Source organism: Drosophila montana, unplaced genomic scaffold, assembly GCF_035044405.1.
Source record: "Drosophila montana isolate Dmon_TW-CO22-7 unplaced genomic scaffold, ASM3504440v1 contig_825_1, whole genome shotgun sequence".
Classification (NCBI taxonomy): domain Eukaryota; kingdom Metazoa; phylum Arthropoda; class Insecta; order Diptera; family Drosophilidae; genus Drosophila; species Drosophila montana.
Window position 1 is genome coordinate 31,854 of NW_026999114.1, and position 24,939 is coordinate 56,792.

Sequence of the window (24,939 nt, forward strand, 5' to 3'; positions counted from 1 at the left end):
GTGGCGCAAGTCAGAGAGACAACGATAAAGGCACATACAAAGACACACTCACACAGACTAAACAAAGATACCGAAACAAAGAACACCGTTACAAGCTTTACTTTCACTTGTGCAAACACAGAGCAAACTTGCTCCAAGAATAAGAGCTCACTATGCCATGAAGCTCATTCTGCGGCTGCCTTTGCTGTCGCGAGGGTCATCGGCGGCCCTAATAGTGGAGCCGGCTGGAGAATAGAAGCGGCGCTTGGACTACAGTTCCAAGCGGCACTGGCATCAGTAGCATGTCAGGGGGCAAGCCAAGCGGTCCAATTTACCGAGTCCAATTCGCGTTTTGTGATATCTAGTACGCATTATTTCTCTCTCTCTCTCTTTCTCTCTGTCTCTCATTCTTTCGCGCTCTCTTATTATATCTCTAGTGGATTGTTGGCCACAGTTCCGTGGACTCGCCCTTCCACATACCAAATTCTTTGCCAATCGTTGATGCATAAATTTGCCAATCCATCGTTTATAAATTTTTACAATTTTCGGCATTTTGTAATTTTATTTTGTTTCATTGTTTCTTGTTGCTACAAAGCGTTTGCATGCCAACGCACGGGATTTTTCGGCACATCACCCCACAACAACGGGAGCGACTACAAAAACAGCAAAGATGCCATGACTTTGCCTGGGTCTGGGTCTGTCTGCTGCTGCTAAGCAGCATCTGTGGCTCTGGTGCCCATTTGCACAAGTGGAACATCTTGCAAAAGAGTTTTCGGTATATGCAGGAGACCATGCTGAGTAACAGCTTAGATCGCGCTCATCTGAACTATGGAATTGTGTTTGAGTGCCGCACTATGTAAGTGTTCCGTTTAAAATAAGACTCAAGATAATAGATTCTCTCACCTTGCACGTTGTAGCTCCGACATGGATTTGGGCGAAGAGGTACACTTTCATTTACAGCTCGGCGACTTGAGCGGTTTCCGTCGTTTGGATGCAAAAAAGAAGTTGGCATTGTTTTTGCATGGCTGGAACGATCAGGGAAGCAAGGACTGGGTTCAAGAGCTATTATTGAGTAAGTCAAACAAACTTCGAACTCTAATTAAGAGCTAATCTATGGTCTATGTGTAAAAGTTTAACAATTTCAAGTAAGCAGATCTAAGCCAGAAAGGTGCAACTTCGCAAGTTTTAAGACCAAGTGAAAGTGAACAAAATCGAACAGCATTTAGCATTATAACACTGAATAATCAGCTGTTTTTGTTCACAATTTGTCTGCTTTTTTTGTTATTTCCTGAACCAATTGAATGTCGACGAGTCGATCTCAAAACCTGTAAGAGCAAGAGACATGAAATTTTAAACGTAGGTCCTTATTCTCGCGCAATGAGTTTAAATCCGTGAATCGGGAACTAGACCCGTTTTACAGCAATCGATTAAAATCGATATCGAAATCCTGTTTCATCAGGAAAAATCTTTACGGTTTTAGGAGCTAGAATCACAAAATTTTACATGACGCTTCTAGAATAGTATATACAGTTTAGTTTTTCACAGAAGTAATTAAAGAAAACGTGTGGTTAAATTGGCAAGGCACGTGGCAGCAAACGCTAAGCGCACGAATTTCTGTTCACATACATGCGCACAAATGCATTCATTTCCGTGTCTTATTTTAAATCTATAAACAGGGGGTACTCGACAACAACACCAATTGTTTCGCTTTGAAATATTCCTTATCTGTATATATTATACGATAACAATATGTCAAATTTTATGCACCTAGCTCCTAAGGTTATAGAGATATGTTTTAAAAACCAAGTCTCAATATTGATTTATAGACCAACTCCCTGGCCTTGTTCATGGCATGTTTTGTGCTTAAAATTGTTCTTACCCGTGGAAAAATCTACCACTTCTATCACGAACCCCATGTCTTCAGATTTATTTTACATAGATATTTGCAAATAAATTTAAAGTCCATCATAAAAAAAATAGAAGGTGGCATCAACTGTTTCCGCCCACGTTGGTCTTATGGTGAAAATTTTGAAGCCGAAACATAAACTTTCGCTCATTAAACCCTTGACCACTTTAAACAAATTTTCATTAAGATCTTTGCAAATGAAACCGAACCGATTGAAAACAAGTTTAAGACCGATCGGAAAATCCTTTAAACTTCGCCTTTACAACCTTTGACCCACGTTTATTACTCAAGACGTTTGCAAAAAATCTTTGAAAATGAAATTGAAAACAAAAAACTTTCACAATAACGTTTTCCGTCTATTTACCACTCTTGCAGGTGTAAGATACGTCTCACTTGAACTTTTATTAAATCCTTGAAAAAGAATTTGAGCCCGTAACTTTATCCACCAAATCTTTGGCTTACCGAAAAGTGTGAAACACTCTACAAATGAATAAATAAATAAATATCTTTGAAAATGAGTTTGTGTAAGTAAAATTATATTTGAATTTCTTTTCCAAAGTATTAAAAAGAAGCCTCAGTTAAAGTTCAACACTTTCTCTTAATGGGTGATGGTTTTGTGCGCGGCATAAAGTATATTCCTACATTCTTGGTCAGCATCAATAGTCGAGTCGATCTAGTCTAGTCTTTGTCTGTCTGTTCGTTCGTCCATCTGTCCGGACGTATGAACATGTGGATCTCAGAACCTATAAGAGGCGACTAAATTTTGAACGTAGGTTCTTCTCGTGCCCGCGAAGTATGATCATCGGTAACATGCACCGTTTCCATGAAATCGATCAAAACCGATATCAGAATCCTGGCGTCTGATCATATATTTGAGATTATAACAACTAGAGACACCAAAAATTGGCAAATAGTCTTTCGTTTAGTGTGCACAATTTTAGAATATTTCATCTTTTAGATACCTTTTCCATTCTTCTGGAAAAAATGAAAAAAACATTTTTAGATAGTCTTAGCCTTTAATATTTACAAACGTTTGGGTTCCATATTGATTCCCTGAATTGTTCATAAAGATCAGAAAGTAAACATCGAAGCAAATCACGAAAACATTTGTTTGATAAGCCATTGTAGGCTTTATTCCAAAAGAATTTATCAGCCATTTATTTATCGTAGGTTAGTTTTACTAGTTGTAATTTTATTTAGCCCATAATTTATATCGGACTTTGTATTATCAGCTTGGACCCTTTTTGATGATGGCTACAATGTATGCGTTGTGGATTGGGGCAATCTGTCACAGAATGACTACAAAAGCGCCTCAATGTCTATATTCGATGTTGGTTTGACAGTGGCAGGCATAATCATTGCCCTGGAGGAGATGCGACCGCGTCACTTTAATCGCCACAACGTCACCCTAGCGGGATATAGTTTAGGCGCTCATGCAGCAGGATATGCGGGGGCCGTGCTGGATGGTCAAGTGGAGCAAATCATTGGCCTGGATCCGGCGGGGCCTCTGTTCACTTTACCGGCTGCTGTTCACCCAAAGTATCGGCTTGACCAAACGGATGCAAAGTTTGTACAAGTTCTGCATACCTCAGGCGGCACTTTGGGCACCAGTCTTAAGTGTGGGCACGCTGATTTCTACCCGAACGGTGGACGAGCTCCCCAACGCAACTGTTTGATGTTTATGAATCTGCGCGATATGCAAAACACAAGTAAGTTCCGTAAATAGGCGAAAACCGAATAAACGATTAACCTTTAGCTTCTATAGATCCCATTGCCTGCAGTCATTCGGCGGCTGCCATTTTCTTTAGGCAATCAATGGATCCACAGTACCCCTTTATTGGGTATCAATGCGATAGCTATCGCGAATATCTTACTGGCCGTTGCGATAACAATCGCCGCGCTCTCTTTGGAATTCACTCTCATCGACGGATGCATGGCAGTTTCTTTTTTGACACCACCTCCAACCACCCCTATGTGCAGCGGCAGCGCTCGAACCGCCTTTGGAATTGGGTTTTGGAAAGGTCTCAGAATCGGAATCGCATAAACGCCAGGCACTTAAGTAGCGACAATGCCATAGGTGGCGAACTCTTGCGTCAACGGCCGTGGACGCGGAGGCGCAGTAAGGAAAGCCAACGTTGCCAGTTATCTGAAAGATAATGATCAATATAAGGGCAAAGTTAGAGAGTAGAGCGGAACTAGTTCCTAGTGTTGTTTCTGTTACACATGCATATGTATGTAAGCACGATATAATATGTACTATATATGATTAAAAACAAATAGTCAAAAAATATGCAACCAACCATGCCCTATTTTCCACTTTCGGTGAGCATGATAGATGACATATGGACAGGCTTTACAGTTTTATAGGATAACAGATGAGCAACCCAAAAATTACCCAAAATTCTGTAAATTTTGCATTTAGTTGCTTGGCTATGAAATTGTCTGGCACATTAATATCGTTAGTGTTGTTGTTGGGTTGAATACCGTCAAATAAAAATAAAACATCGGAATTACTGATCTAGATTCTGGCTACTTTGTTAGTAAAAATAACCTTTCATAATTAAGTGGCTGCACTGTCAAATGATAAGAGGGGACCGTCTGACATCTACATACTGATATAACTACACATGAACATAAAATAATTTAACACTTAATGTGGGCCGGGTTTTGGACCCGGACCCAGACCAGGACCCAGACTGTTGGCAGGACCAGTAGAAATGCAACTCGCATAACTCATGCGAAGTCGACGGCCGCGCTGGCGACGACGGCGCCATAAATTTCAAAACAGGAAGCACCGAGCAAAAACAACTCCCAACTCAAGTGGAATGTAACAGAGCAACAACAGCAGGAACAAGAAAACGAACAAGAACGAGCGGCAATATAAGCAGAACAGGTCTCATGTAGACGGCAAATATTAACTACCTTTTAGCAAAGGCGTGTCCAATGCGAAGGGCCAGCTGACGTAAAGTTGTAGAAAATTATGTTTTACAATGAGAAAATTGAATTTCAGTTTATTGTTTTCGCTTTTTATTTTGTTTTACGATTAACTGTTAAGTGCAGCCGCCTGCATGTTGCGTATACACAGTGCCTGACGACGACAACGGAGAATGGGGCCAGCATGGGTCGAACATTGTTGCGCGCCAATGACTTCCCGGCAGTCTGAGTGTGTATATCGGTTCGGTCTTTACGTTGGCGTGGGAATTTGGTTTTTTTGTACATGGTAATACCAACTTTTGATACCCGAAAAAATAAATGGATATATGGTATTTTAAAGTTACCAGTATACACATTTATTTTGAGCACTGAAGGAACGCGCGGTGATTCAGTTTATTTATAGATATATTTAAAATGATGAGCTCGTTCTGTAAATGGCAAACCAGAATATACATTTCAAATTTCGAATCTTTAACGTAACCGCTTTCTTTTAAAATTAAATTATGGGGAGACAATTTATAACTTTTTTTCATTTTTATACCCTGAATCCGCTGAAAATGGGTAAAATGGGCCTGATGGTTTGCTGTAATGTATGTAACAGGCAGAAGGAAGCATCTCCGACCCCATAAAGGATATTTATTCTTGTTCAACATTAATAGACGAGCCATATTCTCAGTCCTTCTAGAGCCCGACAGTATGAGTTTGTTTCCGATAATCGATAATTAGGCCCAACCAATCGATAAAGATCGATATAAAAATCCAATTTTCTAAGTAAATTTCTTAGATTTTAAAAGCTATCGTCCTCAAGTTTGATATGTACCTTCTAGAATAGTATTTACAGATGAAGTATCTTTCATTTTAAAGCTACCGGCAATCTCTTCGCTATAAATAAAATAAATAAAACAATTGAATTTAAGTTACAATTTTAATGATCTATAGCATAATAAGAGCTGCTCTGGTAAAGAAGCACAAAAGCTATGTAAGTGCACAAAAGATAAAAATAAGCTAAGAGCTAAATTCGGTATTGTTAGAAGAAGTTTTACCACTACTAATATTTTATTCACCAATAAAAACGTGTTAGTATATAAAATATGTGCCCTAATGCCTATCACTAAAAATGACAAATGAAGTGGTAATGCAAAATCGTGACAGAACCATAAGTTTTCAAATCAAAATAGAGCATGCTAAACCTTCTACAAACATAGATATTATTCGCAGTTCTATTTGTTTAAATTAGAGCCTAAATTAGTAGATTGAATGATTATGGGATTTCGGTTAAACCGACAAAACGCCTGCTGCAATACGTTTGAACTACCACTTTTATTATATTTTATTTTTTTATTAATGGTGGACAAAACGAGTGTCTTCCTAATTATTCAATACATTATATATCCAATTATGAAAATTAAATGCTAAAAGCCTAGTTAGAATACACAATTTTCTAATAGCATCACCGACCGATGGAGGTGTTTTATTTGTCCAGTCCGGCCAGCTGTGCCCCTTTTCACAGCCAATTTTGTCAGTAACGCTATTAGAGCCTACAGCTAAGAAGAAGGGTGTTAGTAGAGAAAATAGTGTTTTAAGTGAAATTAAAAATAATCCTAATTTACTATGTTATTTAAGAAAATACAATAAATAGGAAAAAAAGAAAGAAAGGAGTAGTTAATAAAGTAAAGTAAAGTATACTATATATATAGAGTGTTAAGTAGATAGGGTAAAGAGATAGTAATGGACAATCACCGACCCGGTGGGGGAAAATTTACAGCCTGTCCGGCAAACTATGCCCCTGCTCATAGCTGGCAATGGTCAGTGAGATCCCGCAGGTATCCGAAAGCAATGATTTTATTAGGGGTAGAGAAAGTTCGTTAGAGAAAACGTGATGCAAACTATTGTAATTTTTACATAATACGCGAAAAGGATTGTGCATAGCGTAGTCTGTTGTGCACGTAGATAAGAATAAGGGGCGATAATTCCTGGTTGGTCTAGAGGGAACAGAGAATTGAAGAGGCCCTAACAGAAAGGGATAATCTATATCGCCAAAAATCAACTTATGTAGGAAGACAACACCGAGAATTGTCCTACGGTTGGTTAACGACGGAAGATTAAGAAGAAGCAGCCTGCTGGAGTAGGATGGCAACCGAAGATGGGGTCCCAATTTAAACCTCGTAAGGCAAAAATCGAAATTTGCTTCTGAACAGATTCAATACGATCCTGGCTATTGTTAGACTGCTGATACCAAATCCAAGAGCAGTATTCAAGGACTGTTAACTGTTAGTATACGTTGCAATGGAGTATTGTCAATTGTATATCTATATAACAAGATAAGGTGTAGTACGATTAAAGGTCATATACATACACTTTGAACAATTTATATGCAATTGATTGGCCGAACACCAAAGTTGCATGGCGTTCAAATCGTCTGGAAGACGAGAATGATGTAGGGGATTAGTGTATGTTAGAATAGGTTTCACATCGTCCGCATACATAATTTCACGGCCATGTGATATGCCCGAGGGGAGATCATTTATAAAAGAGTATAGAGTAAAGGTCCAAGATGACTACCTTGAGGAACACCAGAAGTAACGTGAACCTGTTTAGAGGTAGTCAGCCTCAGCATTACTCTTTGGGTCCTACCTTTTAAATAAGAACTAATCCAAAGCAATAGAGACGGAGGGAAACCTATTTGGTCAAATTTAAAAAGTAAAATGTCATGGTGCACAGACTCAAACGCCTTACTGAAGTCAGTGTAAATGACATCAGTTTGTAAAGTAAATTCTAGCAGATTGGCCGTAGTTGACCGATTCTTTACGAATCCATGTTGCACAGGGGAGACAACTGATTTGCAGAAATGCTGCAAATTCGAAGTGATTATTTTTATACCCTGAACCCATTAAAAATGGGTGATCTTTTTGTGCAAATGTATGTAAGAGGCAGAAGGAAGCATCTCCGACCCCATAAAGTATATATATTCTTGATCAGCATCAATAGGCGAGTCGATCTAGCCATGTCCGTCTGTCTTTCCGTCCGTCCGTCTGTCCGTATATATGAATGCAAGGATATCAGAACCTTTAAGAGCTAGAGACTTGAAATTTGAGCTGTACGTCTTCCTAGTCCCCGCGCAGATCGAGTTTATTTCCGATATTCGATAATTTGCCCCGTGTCCAAGTAATAAGCTGTTTCATACATTTGCACAAAACGATTCTTAAAATCATCTATAATTGGCTTCCTTTTAAAGGAAACGATAAAATGACATATCGAAATCCTGTATTTAGACCATATGTTTAAGGAGCTAGAGTCACCAAATTTGACAAGAATATTCTTGTTTAGGCTTAGAATAAGTTTATTAAACATTTTGGATGCCACCTCCCTGTCCCTCAAAATTAAATAAATAACATGTAAGAGTGCTCAAGTAAGGAATGCCCGACTAGGGTGTACCCTGAACCTTGGATTGGAGATAGATATGAAATGAAAGCACTTGATCTGTATATTTTGGCGACTCTACTTCGTAAGACCTATGAGATTTTCTCAAAAGCGGGATTTCGGCATAGATTCTTATCGGTTGCTTAGAAAAGGTGTAAGATATCGATTATTAGAAACAAACTCGCGGGCACTTGGGCACGCGGACCTAAGTTGAAAATGTCCAGTCTCTAGCTCTTCTTAGATTGACGCTTTCATACATGCGGACGGACAGACTCGTTTATTGATGATGATCAAGAATATATACACTTAATCTCGTCGGAGATTCTTCATTCCGCTGGTTACCTACATTTGCACAAAAACAATATACCCTTTTTGCCCACTTTCAATGGGTTCCAGGTATAATAAAAAAATAATAAACAATACAATATAAACTTAGTTCTCAAATTTTTTTTCACCACATTTGACTGTCATCGGCTTTCTTTTTAAACACTGAAAAGCAATGCTGGGGCGCTATTGCGGCAAAAAAATGTCAACTGCAACTGTCAACTATGCGTATAGTTCGAACGCTAGAGGGCTCTAATCGGACTGAAAGCACTAAAGTTATGCAAGAATTCATTAACCATAGTAAGGTGTTAAGAGGAGAAGAAATATATCCGCTGTACAAAATGCACAGATTACGGCTGCGTGCTTGGTTGTGTGTGTGTAAAAACAGGCGCTATTTAAGTTGCAAACATCCAATACACTATTCTGCCGTCAGACCCTTGGCAGTATGTATATGGTGCACCTGGCGTCGCCCTAACGTGATCCTGGCGAAGTTAAGTGTTTCTTTAGCTTAATAACAGAAATATTTTAGTTTCTGGTTGCTGCCTGGACGATACACGCTTACACAAAAACACATTTAAATGCTTCCTGCGATGTGTTAAAGCTGTACAAGGACGGGCTTTTGGCTTATGCCATCAGCTTGTGAAAAAACGTCCTCCTCTGCCTGTAAATAACTCGCAGCTGGTGTCGGCATCATGGTCGTCGTTCGCTCTGGAACGCCCTCTATGCCGAAGCTCGGAAAGACGGAAAAGTTGCTGGTCGTGCGGCCAGAGGCAACGTGTTCTTTTGATTACACGCCGTGGGGTCCTTCCATTGTTCTGCTACACTACCCACACCCCTCTCGAACAGTCTTGCCCACAATGTAGGTGTAAATGCAGGTGAGCATGAAGGATGAAATATTAACGCGTCGCCTTCCAAGTCCCTGGACAACGTTCGGCGACCAGCGTCCTGCGTCTTGCACTCAATTTCAAAATGCAATTTTAACTAAGAGCGTACATCCGCCAAGCAACGAACTGAACAAGTCAGCAAGCCAGTCCCAAGTGAGGTGCAACAAAAAACATAGATAAAAGTACATAAGCAAGTAAGAACGTACGACTAAAAAATACACTCTACCAAGTTTCGCAACATACATTCGTAATTATTTATAACAAAAGTTTGCCCTAAGCTATTGAAAGAGCACAGCATAATCGATAAAAAAAAATAAAAGATAAAAAAAATATAAACCTGAAACTAGGAAAACTAGCTTCCTTTAAGGATGAAAACAAATGCTAAGACGAGACTTCGAAAATTATACTTACAAGTTGCAGAAATCGAGATCAACGTTTTATAAAAAAAACATTCAATTTGGTCATATTTACTTGACAACGGCAGAATGAGCCTATGTTTTTTATATGACTGACCGTCGAGACGATCCTAGCTGTAGGCGGGATGCAAACATTTTTTCATTTTAGTTTTCAAATTATTCGAAATATGTTACAATACAAAACAAGTAAGATGTACTAGTCGGGAGCTCCAAACTAGGGGATACCCTGAACCCTCTTATCTTATATACACAAAATGCAGCTCGCGCTACGCGCTCGTTTGCTTTAGTAGTAATAAGAATAAATTAAAAAAAAAAAAAGTTCCCTTGGCAGGGTTTGAACTCGTAACTGACCGCAATTCTTGCTGCCGACTCTACTCAACAGCCACACCAGCCAAAAAAGAAAACAAAACATTTTCCTCGGCAGAGTTTGAACTTGTAGCTGACCGCGCTACTTTCTGACACCTTTACTCAACAGCCACACCATTAATCGAGTTATAATGAGAAAAAAATCGAATTAAAATAGCAGCACAGAAAACAATACCATCGCAATTGCAATGCTGTTGATAGAATTCAAAGAAGACGCGCCTGAATGTGTGTGTGTACATGTAAACAGAAATTCGTGGAATAAGAGCTTGCTGCTACACGTGTTTGCAGGCCACAACACATTTTCTTTCGTGTTTCTTAACAGATCTTGATGAAATTTTCAGTGGTATATCTCATTGTACAATAAAATATTCGTGACTTCTGAAAATGACAATTGCATTTAAATTGTGGCTAAATTAGCTAGGTAATACAAGTTGGCTTACTAACATGATTTATAGCTTTTAGGTGGTAGCGGGGAGGTGGCGATAGGTATAAAATGAAAAATACTTGATACATATATATACTATTCTAGAAGCTACATGAAAAGTTTGGTAACTCTAGCTCATATTATTTACCAAAATTGCTCAAAACAGGATTTCGATATCAATTTTTATCGATTACTTGGAAACGGGGCAATTTATCGATTATCAGAAACAAAGTCGATTTGCGCGGGGACTAGGAGGACCTACAGCTAAAATTTCAAGTCTCTAGCTCTTATAGGTTCTGAGATCCTTGCGTTCATACATACGGACAAACGGACGGACGGACGGACGGACAGACAGACGGACGGACGGACAGACGGACGGACGGACAGACAGACGGATCGCTGATGGCTAAATCGACTCGCCTGCTGATGCTGATCCAAATTATATATATATACTTTATGGGGTCGGAGATGCTTCCTTCTGCCTGCTACATACATTTGCACAAATACATTATACCCTTTTTACCCAATTTTAATGGGTTCAGGGTATAAATATATCATATGTATAACTTTAATGTTAAGTGTCTAGACACCGTCTGTATGAACTCGTGGATCTCAGAACCTACAACAGCTTAAATATATTTTCTTATACCATATTCAGCATGTATTTATCATCCATATGTGGTAAATATCATTTAGAGAATATCACTATACTTAAGTTATAATATCTATATGCCGACTTCGAGAAATTACTTTTTAAGCAGAACTTACAATTTATGAGAGCTACACCAACCTTGGGACGTAATACAAAGTCTATGCACGCTTAAAATATTTTAGTTTTTGGATTCCTCGCCCAAAGATTTATCGAGATAGTAGAGATTTCTTTCTCTTGCGGTTTTATATATCTGCGAGAAGAGGGAAACTCGTAAATACCGAGTTTGATAAAAATATATCTGCGAATGATTTTGAAGCTGATCAGATGGTAAACACAAAACTTGCATACAACAGTTTACCACAGTTGCGAATATAATTAACCAAAATTGCTGAACATTAAGTTCGAATGTAGGGCTTTGAAAGTAAATTTAAGGTCGATGGCATGAAACTTAAACTTTCCCCCAAAAAATCTTTGATAAGCATTTTCCATCCAGGAGGCCTACATTTTGCGAAAAGTCAAAAACACTCCTCCAACTTTTATACAAACATGTTCTCGATTCATACTTGCCGGTGGAGTAATACATAAGGTACGGTTTGGGCTATGCATTTATCACCAATAAAACAGCTAAATATATAGAGATACTTCAGTCCGTTCTTATTGTTCTTCAGTTATCCATAATAAAACAAGTCTCAAAATAGATATGTTGGAAATGGGTCGAGATTTCTACAATATATTATGAACTCGCAAACAATTTTTAAATTGTACTTTTCGACATCGATGCGTTATACAGACGGGGGGCGGTCATGGGTAAATTGAATGAGCTAGTTGTCCTAATCAGGAATATACATATATCCTTTATGCGGCCGGACAAAACCGTTATTTATTTTGAACCCTTAACCCATTAAAAATGAGTAAAATGGGTTTAATGTTTTGCGTAGATCCCGACCTATAAAGTATATATTATGAGTCAGCAACGAGTCGTTCTAGCTATGTCCGTCTGTCTTTCTGTATGTCCGTCGATCTCAGAGCCTATAAAAGCTAGAGTCGCTAAGTTAGGGGGACCTATCTCCTCCTCCGCGCAGAACAAGTTTTTTTCTCGATAACTTGCCATGTTTTCAAGCAATCGATCAAAAGCGATATCAAAATTCTGCTTTGTGAAAATATCTCATAGGTTTAAAGAGCTACATACATCACATATAATTTCACATTTGACATGACGCTTCCAGAATAGTATATACAAATCAAAAACCTTTCATTTTATAGCTAATGTAAGAAACAGCGAAGTTATTAAGGAAAATATGTGGTTGTTGGCAAGCCACTTGGCAAATAGCACAAAGCGTACAAATTTCTTCATACATGGGCACACATACACACATTAACGTTTCTTTTTCTTATTTCTATAAATAGAATTGCATTATAGGTCTCTTGTATACTGTGTTGTGTATACTCCTATTTTAGTTCAGTTTTTGTTCATCAAAAACAAATTCTAGGTGTGGCTGTAGGATATGAAGTGATGCCAAGCAGTTCGGTCCGTTAAAAGTGGTTGAAAGCTTGACACCGGTGAGAGGGGTCTATTTTTTGGAATTTACTTTCGGTAATGCTTGTATATTCCTTTCCCCATTAAATAGGTTAAATAAAGGTGAAAAGCATGCGATCGCGACAAATACATTATACCCTTTTTACCCATTTTCAATGGGTTTAGGGTATAAAAATTTTAAAAGCATCTGGGTTTGGTAGAAGAAGGTTTAGGGTATTTCCTAGTCGGGCGTTTCTGACAAGTACACTATTACAGGTTTCTCGAACATGTTGCCAAAACGTGGAGAAAATCTGCACTTAGCAGAGAAGGTTGCATGAAATGTCAATTCCACATTGGCATGCTTTTGTCTCTTCGGCTCTCACTTATTTAGCCGAAGTTGAGGGCATAAAGAACAAGTAAGAGGTTCTTGTCGGAAGCTCCCGACTCGGGGATGCCCTAAACCCTCTTCTTCCAAAAATACTTGATACATATATATACTATTCTAGAAGCTAAATGTCAATTTTGGTGACTCTAGCTCATATTATTTGCCGAAATTGCTCAAATAAGAGGATTTCGATAACGATTTTAATCGATTACTTGGAAACGGGGCAAGTTATCGAATATCGGAAACAAACTCGATCTGCGCGGGGACTAGGAGGACCTACAGCTAAAGTTTCAAGTCTCTAAATCTTAAAGGTTCTGAGAACCTTGCGTTCATACATACGGACAGACAGACAGACGGCTAGATCGACTCGGCTGTTGATGCTGATCAAGAATATATATACTTTATGGGGTCGGAGATGCTTCCTTCCGCCTGTTACATACATTTGCACAAATACATTTTACCATTTTTAACCATTTTGAATGGGTTCAGGGTATAAAAAGTTAATATGTACATAAATAAAGTTTATAACTATTAAAAATTTATTAAAAACTAAATTTTTTTGTAATTTATTTGGCATCAGACTTTTCTAATCGCACCACTCTTTCTTGCGCGTATTGGAAACATTTTTGTGTTACGCGGTCGAAACCGTTCGAAATCTTCCAGCGCAAACTTCTGTGTAAAAGCATACATATGTATGTATGTAGACAATAACAAAATAATATTAATTTGCCCATTAACAGGTTATAAAAGTAATGCTTACTTCGTATTGCCAATGTGGTTCGAAGGCCTCTAAAACACATTTAAATTCTCCGTCCCACGCTAGGAGCATTGTCTTGCAACATCATCCGTTATTATCTGGCGCCAGGAGCTCCTAATGATTTTGTTGTACATCTTTTCAGCACTTTCGGGGCAATAGGGAATAGATTAGTTATTAATAAACACTTGTTAATTACTTACCTCTCTTCAGAAATCAAATATTCACTGTTCACTTAACTACGTGTCTGCTCGCTTCGGCGGAGAATAGAAAAGAGAACAAAGGAATTTTTCAACCCCAAAAAAACATATTTTTCGGGCTGAGTAGGAAACAACAAAAACAATACAGCATCCGAATGCCGAGTCATTTTTACTCTCTCTCTCTCTCTCTCTCTCTCTCTCTCTCTCTCTTTCTCTTGACGATGTTGCACTCTCCGATCACGATTAATATTTGAAACAAAAACAACACACTATTCTCTCTACTGTTCACGCATTTTTATCGCAAAAGTATCATACTCGTTTTCTGCTCACATAGGAACTCATTTGTGAGCATTTTGCGAGACTCTCGCTAAAGGCTCGCGTGTTGGTCCGCTGGGGACCTATGCATGCATAATTCACACATACAAACATAGGAGCTTGCACGCCAATGGCTGAGACAAGAACTTCTCTCGAGCATACACTGTCCAAAAACAAAAGTGAAATCAATCTATGTGTGCTATTTTCCAAACAAAGTTATTGCACAAGATGCTCTTTATAAAAAAATTATTTTATTCTTAAATTCACCTGTAAAATTTATCGTTAGTATCTAGGGTAATGGTTAATTTAAATAGAGCATGAATTTCATGGATAAACCAAAAGTACTATGCGTCGATCGTAAGTTGAAAACTTTTTCGCTCAATGTATTTCCAAAACGAAGTCTCGGAATATTGCCTTCCAATCACACACAATTAAATAATAACACTTATGTTTATTTTATGTTCGTTTTGATATTTATTATTTGGATTACAGAGCGCGTCAACTTGTTTGTTCAGAGGCTGCACGAAGAGTGAGACTAAATGCTTTAAGCAATTCAGTATCAAGACTAAAGTCTTTAAAATAACAAAAGCCTACTTGCTCACTGTAACTTTTCTATGATTGAGTGTTTGTGTGCATTTCAGTGTTGATAATTATTATTAACAACACAGTGTTGTGAAACCAGATTTGACTTTTTATTTTAACACTCAATATTCGAACACACATCCTCAAAAGATACATTGACCTTTTTTTTTAATTATATTTGTTAATGTTGCAATACAGTTTCTTCTAGAACAAGTTGCGCCTTCTGGGAAAAATATTAATGATCCACATTTGTCTAGAAATAGTTTCTTTTTCAAAATTAGTTCTAGGATTAAGGGAAATCCAGGAAAAACCTTAATCGGATCATGGCTTAATAATAATTATACGAAATTAAAACAAATTTATTTTATTGAAAAAAAATTAGTTTGTGACCCATTTCGTTTCTGAGGGTCACAAATCTGGCAGCAGGCAACAGCTTTGTCAGGATATCGGCCATTTGGTGCTCTGTAGAAATATACTCAAGAGTGATTAGTTTATTTTCTTGAGAAATGGCACTTTATATCAATGTGTTTTGATCTCTTGTGGCATGTGGAATTATTCGCTATGCTAATGAAAACTTTATTAGTCTAGTATTTTTATTGTCCCACTTAATTAAAATTATAAACTATATATCAACGATTTTAGCTATAGAGCTTTTCTAGCTGCTTTAAACGATATATATATACATATTCCGTTTCAGTAGAAGAAGCAGCCACTGAGTTCTAGTTATGGTTTCTTTACGTATTAACACCTTTACCCTTTATATATGTACCTTAATACTCTTTTAAGACATTGCCATAACTCTTGATTACTTTTTCTTGTATATCTGCTCAATATATTTCTGCATGGCGCCCTACATTCAACATCAGAATTCAAAGCAATATAATTGAGCTTACTTGGTGTACTAACTGAATTACATTCTTCCATGTTAAAATTCTTTAGAATGTTACTTATTTATACTGACTGACTATCATGTCTTTCTACTTTTATTCCTATGAAATGTCTCATTTCACACATGTATGTCATCCCAAAATTACTCATTTGGTATGAATGAATCTATTCTCAGTTGCAATAACCAAATCATCTACGTACAAAAGGCACGTAAATATTTTTCATTATATCCCCTTTATCAAGAAGATAGATGCATCGATCTACAGCTAAATTTACAAAGCTCATTCCTTTTAAAGCTTTTTCGAAAACCTCAAATCCATAAATTGACTTATTTAACTTGCAGACTTTTATAAACTTTCAGGAATACTCAGATTTCCTCTTTCAAAATACCATTTAGGAATGCAGTTTTACATATATACCCTTTAAATTAAATTGGTTTGAAATTGATAGAATAAATCTTAAGCTAGATTTTCTTGCAACTGGAGCAAATGTCTCAACGTAGTCTATAAGATACTCCTGTGTGAATCCGCGAGCTACTAGTCTGGCTTTATATTTAATAGTAAAAACCAACTTCCAATCAACTATGGTTTTACCCGAAGGATGCTCTAACAAATTCCATGTTTTATTAAAATTAATAAGAATCTAGTTCTTCTTTAATAGTTTCGTCCCACTTAGCACGGTCACTTCTATTCTTAATTTCAATATATATAACTGGAATACTATAACAAAAATGTGCGCATTCACTAAGCAACTGTTTAAAAGATCTATATGAAGCCTGTAACCTTTCAGATTCAGGCAATTTTTCACCAACCCATTCAGTTGACTGGCATTTTCACTAGGCTGTTTATCTGATATTTTACTATCAGATTTCCTCTTCCGTACTCTCATTCCGGAAATATGACTTTTTCATTCGAATCTATGTTCGAAATCCATTGTAGACTATCCAGACTATCAATCCGAATATTTCCTACCCGTTCCATACTCTCATTCTGGAACTTCGAGTCATTCACTACATTCCTAGATTTTTCGTTGTTGTACCACTAGTTTGTTTCTGATATTTTACTATCAGCTTTTCTCTTCCGTACTCTCATTCCGGAAATATGACTCTTTCATTCGAATCTATGTTCGAAATCCATTGTAGACTATCCAGAATATTATTCTGGATATTTCCTACTTGTTACATACTCTCATTCTGGAACTTTGAGTTATTCACTATAGTCCTAGATTTTTCGTCAACAATAACATTTCTTGCTATCAAAAACTTTAGTACCCATATTTCACAACTTATATACATTTGATTCAAATGGAGTTTTCTTATCCCGGAAGGCCCTACTTGGAGTTCTATTAATTAAATATGTTGCTGTTAAAACAGTTTCACTCGAAAAACATTTACACAATTTTGCCGAACTAGTCATTGCGTTCGGATACTCCATTTAAATGTGGTGTATGGGCAACTGTTAAATAGTAGCCCACGCCTTTTTTACCATGTCATTAGACAAATATTCTCTTCCATTATCAATGTAGAGATTTACAGCCTTTACAACAAGCGTCATATATCTCATTATTCAGTGCACATCTACTAAGAATTCTATATCTTTAAACATAATATTTCTCTCATGCCACAAGCGATAATTTTAATTTATTTTTCAGTTGCAAATGTTTTATAACAACACTAGTTGCACATATACTTTCCTTAACGCCTTGTCCGCTTTACGGCTCCAGAATCCAATATGAATTAGACATACCTTTTATCTTTATAAAATATACCCTGCCTCAACATAAATGCAAAACCTCCACTCGGTTGTATAGTTGCTACTTGCGCTTGATTATTTTCTTCGTTGTTTTGCAAACTTCTTTTAAAATGAAAACAATCCTTTTTAAAGTGTCCCTTTCATTTTATACCTATCGCCTCTTGGAAGAAGAGAGTTTAGGGTATTCCCTAGTCGGGAGCTCCCGACTAGAACCTCTTACTTGTTTTTTTTTTTCTTCTATTTTGCTCTCACTTGCCAATTCATTTTTTTTCAGTGTTTTATTTTAATTTTTTTATATTTATTTATTTAATTGTGCACGATTGTCTTTAATTTGTTATGCGATGTCTGGGCCCATAACTTATTGGAATATTGCCTTCCAAAGACACACAATTAAATAATAACACATTGTTTAATTTTATGTTCGTTTTGATATTTATTATTTGGATTACTGAGCGCGTCAACTTGTTTGTTCAGAGGCTGCACGAAGAGTGAGACTAAATGCTTTAAGCAATTCAGTATCAAGACTAAAGTCTTTAAAATAACAAAAGCCTACTTGCTCACTGTAACTTTTCCATGATTGAGTGTTTGTGTGCATTTCAGTGCTGTTATATTATTATTTACAACACAGTGTTGTGAAACCAGATTTTACTTATTATTTCAACACTCAATATTCCAACACGAACTGTCGCAAAGCAGTGCTGAAGGCAGGCTGGCGACTAACTTCGTTGCTCGTGTCAGCATCAGCAAGCCGCGTCTTCGACATTCGTTCGCCTGAACGCACAGCCGTCGGCAGGCATGTCGTGCGAAGCCTCAAAGGCCAGATGAAAGGCCAGGCCAGATACATATGTATTTTGAGTCGTATTCAAAGGTATGGGCATTACTCATCTTAGTGTTTATTTAGACTTTGGTTCAGAATAATAATACAAATAAGTTTAAATTGTTTTATTTAAGCACTTAGCAGTGTGGGAGCTAACATTTTGTATATAAATATAATTTCCCCTCGCGACACTGTTCGCGAGCTCTTTGGTTAGACCGCTTTAATTTTCGCAGCGCATCTAGGCAATGCACGGCCCAGCGAACCATATTTCCCGGACAACCGTTTAAGTATTTTATATATATAGAAGAAGTTGCCCGATGTCAAATGAGAAATGTTGAAAATACAAGTGGTACCGAAACTGTTTCTGTGATTCTCGCCAACTTCTGGCATATCCAAAGCTGCTCAAAATGCCAAATTGCATTTACAGGGCACATTTATATGGCTATGTTGTTGTTGATGTTTATCCTACAAACTTTGACAACTATTTTTATACCCTGAACCCATCGAAAATGTGTAAAGAGGTATTATGTATTTGTGCAAATGTATGTAACAGGCAGAAGGAAGCATCTCCGACCCCATAAAGTATATATATTCTTGATCTGCATCAATAGCCGAGTCGATCTAGCCATGTTCGTCTGTCTGTCCGTCCGTCCGTCCGTCTTTCCATCTGTCCGTACGTATGAACGCAAGGATCTCAGAACCTATAAGAGCTAGAGACTTGAATAGCTGTAGGTCCTCCTAGTCCCCGCGCAGATCGAGTTTGTTTCCGATAGTCGATAATTTGCTCCGTTTCCAAGTAATCGATAAAAATCGTTATCGAAATCCTCTTATTTGAGCAATTTCGGCAAATAATATGAGCAAGAGTTACCAAACTTGACATGTAGCTTCTAGAATAGTAAATATACATATGTATCAAGTATTTTTCACTTTATGCCTATCGCCTGTCGGAAGAAGAGGGTTCAGGGTATCCCCTAGCCGGTAGCTCACGACTAGAACCTCTTACTTGTTATACCCTGAACCCATTGAAAATGGGTAATAAGGGAATAATGTATTTGTGCAAACTTGAAATGTAGCTTCTAGAATAGTATATATATATCAAGTATCTTTCATTTTATAGCTATCGCCACATCCCCGCTACCGCCAAAAAGTCTATAAATCATGTTAGTAAGCCAACGTGTATTGCCTATCTAATTAAGCCACAATTTAAATGCAGTTGTCATTTAGAGAATACACGAGTATTTTATAGTACAATAAGATCCTACTTCTGAAAATTTCATCAGATCGGTTAAGAAACACGGAAGAAAATGTGTTTTGGCCTGCAAACACGTGCAGCAGCTAGCGCAAATTCCAAGAATTTCTGTATACATGTACACACACACATTCATGCGCGTCATCTTTGAATTCTATCAAGGGCATTGCAATTGCGATTGTATTGTTTTCTGTGCTGCTATTTTAGTTCGCTTTTTTCTCATTAAGAGTTAATTATTGGTGTGGCTATTGAGTAGAGGCGGCGGAAAGTTACGAGTTCAAGCCCTGCCGAGTAAACTATTTTTTTCTTTTTTGGCTGGTGTGGCTTTTTAGTAGAGGCGGCAGCAAGTAATGCGGCCAGTTACGAGTTCGAACCCAGCCAAGGTAACTTTTTTTGTTTTAATTAATTTTTTATTAGTACTTAAGCAAACGAGCGCGTAGCGCGAGCTGAAGTTGATGTCGGAATGAGAGGTTCAGGGTATCGCATAGTCGGGAGCTCCCGAATAATGAGTGCTCAAATTTAAACGTATAAGCGAAGTATATGCATGTATTTACACATATTTTTATAGATTTAGTAAAATATCCGACTCGAGTACATTCTAGAGATACCGAAAATATATAAATATATATTATATATAATCATATTTGTCTCTAATTAATTTAGTTTTCAAAAAGATCTCTCCAAAAATGCTTTAAGGCTATCAGAAGAAAGACAAAAAGAGCTTTATACTTGACTACACCTACGTAGTGTGCATTTGTCTCTATATATAAAACTGTTTGTCCTGACTGACTGACTGACTGACTGATTGGTGATCAACGCACAGCCCAAACCGTAAGAGCTAGGAAGCTGAAATTTTTCAAAGATCTTTGTTCAAATTCATTTAAGGGGTGTTTCACACTTTTTGAAAAATCCATTCCTCCTTGGTGGAAATGGAGGTCAAAGATTTGGTGGGTGACGTTTCGCACTCAAATTCATTTCCAGAGATCTATTAGAAAAATCATTTGAGACGTGTTTCACACTTTTCGCAGAATTCAAACTTCTTCGTGGGGAATGCGTTTTAAAGATTTTTTGTGCGAAGTTTTAAGTTGTGTCCGATTTGCTTCAAACTTATTTTCAAAGCTCTCAATAAGAACTTAATGAATACGTATTTCGACGATTTGGAAAATTCCACCCGCAACAGTGGTAAATTGGCGGAAAACGGTTGTATGAAAGTTTTTTGTTTACCATCCGATCGGCCCCAAACTAATTTTCAAAGATCTATATTCAAATTCATTTGAGGGGTGTTTCACACTTTTTGAAAAATCCATCCCTCCTTGGTGCAAATGGGGTCGAAGATTTGGTGGATGACGTTTTGTGTTCAAATTTATTTCCAAAGATCTATAAGAAAAATCATTAGAGACGTGTTTCACATTTCTCCCAAAATCTAAACTCCTTCGGTGGAAAATGCATTTTTAAGATTTTTTTGGTGAATTTTAAGAGTTTTCCGATTTGCATAAAAGTTGTTTGATTCCCGTCCGACCAGTTTTAAAATCATTTTCAAAGTTTTTTGGATTTTATAACATACGTGACACGGGCAAGGCCGGGTTATACCCGCTAGTATATTTATATTCTGCTTCTCATATCTTACAGTGGACTTTGCGTTGATCATCAATTAGGCCGTCAGGACAAAACGTATACAAATACGGATATAGCGAATGTTTGTTGTGGAAGTGTATCTTCTTATGTACCTCTTATGTATCTTCTAATGGGGCAGTCGAAAAAAGAGCAGTCTTACTTGTTTAAAAATTGCTTTTCGGGTGAATCGAATTAAACCCGAAATAAAACACCAGAGATATGAAAACCAATTGAATGAAATTCCTGTGGCACCTCCGTATTTATATCTTTTTGTTCAGGTTTCTACAGTTTGATATCTTACGTTGCAAATTTGGCTAAACTTCTCGGAGACTTTTTCGCTTTGCCTTTGGCAATTTCTTACTGCTGTCGCTGCACACAATTTATATGCATGGTTTGGCTTTGATGCTCCGCCTAAGCCCCGCAGTGTGCTCTGGATTTTTAATGACACTGAAATATTGTGTTGCAACTTTTGCTTTATTATCGAGCCCATAGCTACTGGCCGTTTGCCGCCCTGGATAGCTGCCCTGGGCATAGCTTATCCTCACTCCCACCATTTCTTCCTGTTTTCTTACTTCCACCTGCGATGATTGCAGAGTGCTCTCTTTTACTGTGTCCCGTTCTCTACTTGAAGCGATTAAGTTTCCGCCCAAACAAAGACCTGAGAGCAGCATTCAATTTCAAGCGTATACAATTTAGTTAATAACTTTTAAGCAAAGCGCATCATAAACTCTTCTCTGGCAGCGCTTTTGTTTTAACAAATGGGCGGCAATAAACTAAACGCAGCAGATAACGACTGGTGCGACTAGGGCGAGATATCCCAAGCTGCCGGTCCTTCTGCATTTTTGTGGCGCCAAACGTGGTTATCCAACTGCAGAGGCTAACAGTGAGGCTGGGACCAAGGCTCAACGTGTAGCTGGCGTCGTTCTTATGGCATGTGTGTGTCTCTTGAGCTGTGTCCAATGAGGACTATGGGCTCGTATTCTATATGTGTGCGTTTTTGTGTTGGCGAAATGCTTTTGCTAACGCTAAGATGCTTTTAACCAGGCAACGAGCAGAGAGGACAACAAAATGCTGCAACAACTTAAGCTAAGCGATGACAGTGGCACAGGACTGGCCGAGAATGGACGGCACCAGCGACGGAAAAGTATAAGCACAAAAACGGAAACAATGCGGAAAATTGTAAGGCACTTAAATTGGCTGAAAAGACTCACCAGCAACCGAGTAAGTTGATGTTAATGCTGCTGCCCATAAAAGTGAGCAACAAACTTCATTGTTTACGTCTAGCCTGATGAAAACGTGTATGTGTATTTTTTCTATACGTTGAACGATGGTTCAGGGGTGCTGGATGTTTGCCAAAACCAAAAACACAAATAAGATTGCTTTACTCGGGATTGCCCGACGCTAACGCACACGCCGGGGCAAACTATCGATGATTTGAAACAAACATAGAATTACCTATCATCCTCTTTTTACCCATTTCCCATGGGTCAAGGGAATTTTTAAGAAAAGAGCATCGTATAAATACGCATTTAGTTGATGTATTTGAAAATGCACACTTATGTATGTATATTAACCAATACATATGTATATGCCTACTCATGCAGCCATAAATACACATAAACACGTACCAGAGAAAGCTCGCTTGTTAAGGCTCAAGCCTAAGCATTAACGTTTTCTACGTTTTGTAAATATTCAGCATATAAATATATGTACCTGCAATGTACGAAAAAGAAGAAAATAAAAAAAATAATTTATTATTTGCGTATCTTGTTCAAGGTCGTTTTGGTCGGGAATACGTGAAACATATCGATTGTTAACAGGTTCACTTTAAGCCCAAAATACACATTTGGGCTGTGTCGTGTTTGGAGAGATCGACGAACTGCGACTTTAGTACCATCAAACACTATAAAGATATGCAATATTGATGCAAAATTTGGAATCGACTATATTTAATGTAAGTTTCGGGAAATAGAGAAATAGAGTATTCAGGTTTGGGGCATTGCATCTCGGACAAATCGAAGACGGATTCAGACACTCTAAAACTTGGCCTTGCGCCGAATTACGGGTGCTGACTGGTACGTCAGAAATTCTACCTTGCACAGAGACCTCAAAATGGAGACCATAGACAGCCAAGTCGGAGCATTCGCCAACCGGTACAGCGAACGCTTGCAGCGACACTGCAGCAAGAGACCTCGCTGGGAGGTGTGTAGTCAGGAGGCTCAAGGGAAGATCGTTCAAGGACCTCCTCCAACCACGACATAGGAGACGCCCCAGAGTCCCCCGACTACCTACGTGACGATGCAGCCTTACTCAAAAAGCCGCCTTTGACGTTTGTCCACGATAAAGCCTGAGGACCCAACCAGGCTTGGCGTAATATCACCTAAGCCAACTGTGTTGTAATAAAAATGTATGCTATTTTTGATTCAATACAATAAACTAACAAAAGAAAAAAAAAAAAAAAGGAAATAGAGCAATTTGGCAAAGAATCTTCAGGTCTATCAGATGGTGGATGAGAGGTGGTGCGAGGAATTTTTTGTACTTTAAACCCATTGGAAATGGTTACAATGGTTTTGTGCAAATGTATGTAACAAAATGTATGTAGCCGAATCGATCTAGCTACATACATATGTACGCCTGCCTGACCGCCTGTCCGTATATATGAACGCGTCGATCTCAATACCCATTCGAGCTAGAGACGGACAATTTTGATGTATGTAGGTCCCCCTAGTGCCAATGCCCACTACCAGTTTGTAAGTTTCCCCATTTCCAGGAAATCGATCAGAATCGATGAATAAATCTGTTCACTTTTTTAGCATATCTTTTATATTGTAAGAACTATAGATTAGAGATTGAGCTTTTATTTTTGCGAAAACTTGAGCAAGCAGGCGCGTTTTGATGAAAGGTTCAGGATAGAGACGTCCATATATACATTTAGGGGCTCTCAATTTCACCAAATTGTTAGAAAAGGCTTATCAATTTTCACTAAAACCAATATTACGTATGTTAACGCGAACTCGGATGTCCCTTGTCCAAGTTGAAGCTCCCAAAACAAAATTGACGAAGTGGCCAAAAAATAAAATCAGAGGTTGTGTTTTTTGTGTGACAGGCAACAATTTTAATTATCGGAGTATTCCAGCATATTGCCGGTTAGGCATGCTAATCTCTATATAGAGAACTGTTTGTCCTGACTGACTGACTGACTTATTGACTGACTGATTGGTGATCAACATACAGCCCATACCGTAAGAGCTAGGAAGCCGAAATTTGTAGTATAGTTACATTAGGTGATGAAGGTGCACGTTAAGAAGGGGTTTCGGGAAATTCCACCCGCAAGTGTCGAAAATTGCGAAAAATGTTTGTATGAAACTTACCATCCGATCGGCCTTAAACTCAATTTCGAAGATTTTTGTTCATATTCATTTGAGAGTGTTTCACACTTTTCGAAAAATCCATTCCTCCTAGGGGAAAATGGGGGTCAAAGATTTGGTGGGTGACGTTTTGGGCTCAAATTCATATCCAAGGACCTATATGAAAAATCATTTGAGACGTGTCTCACGCGTTTC

The 24,939-nt window shown here is 37.9% G+C and overlaps 1 protein-coding gene across 1 annotated transcript; it reads left to right on the forward strand.

Annotated features, from left to right (window-relative positions):
* Positions 1-642: 642 nt before the first annotated feature.
* LOC135440099 (lipase member H) lies at positions 643-4,252 on the forward strand. Its single transcript, XM_064699108.1, has 4 exons — positions 643-835; positions 897-1,051; positions 3,118-3,594; positions 3,651-4,252. The coding sequence occupies exons 1-4, from the start codon at positions 759-761 to the stop codon at positions 4,040-4,042; spliced, it is 1,101 nt and encodes a 366-aa protein (XP_064555178.1). The 5' UTR covers positions 643-758; the 3' UTR covers positions 4,043-4,252.
* The last annotated feature ends 20,687 nt before the right edge of the window (positions 4,253-24,939 follow it).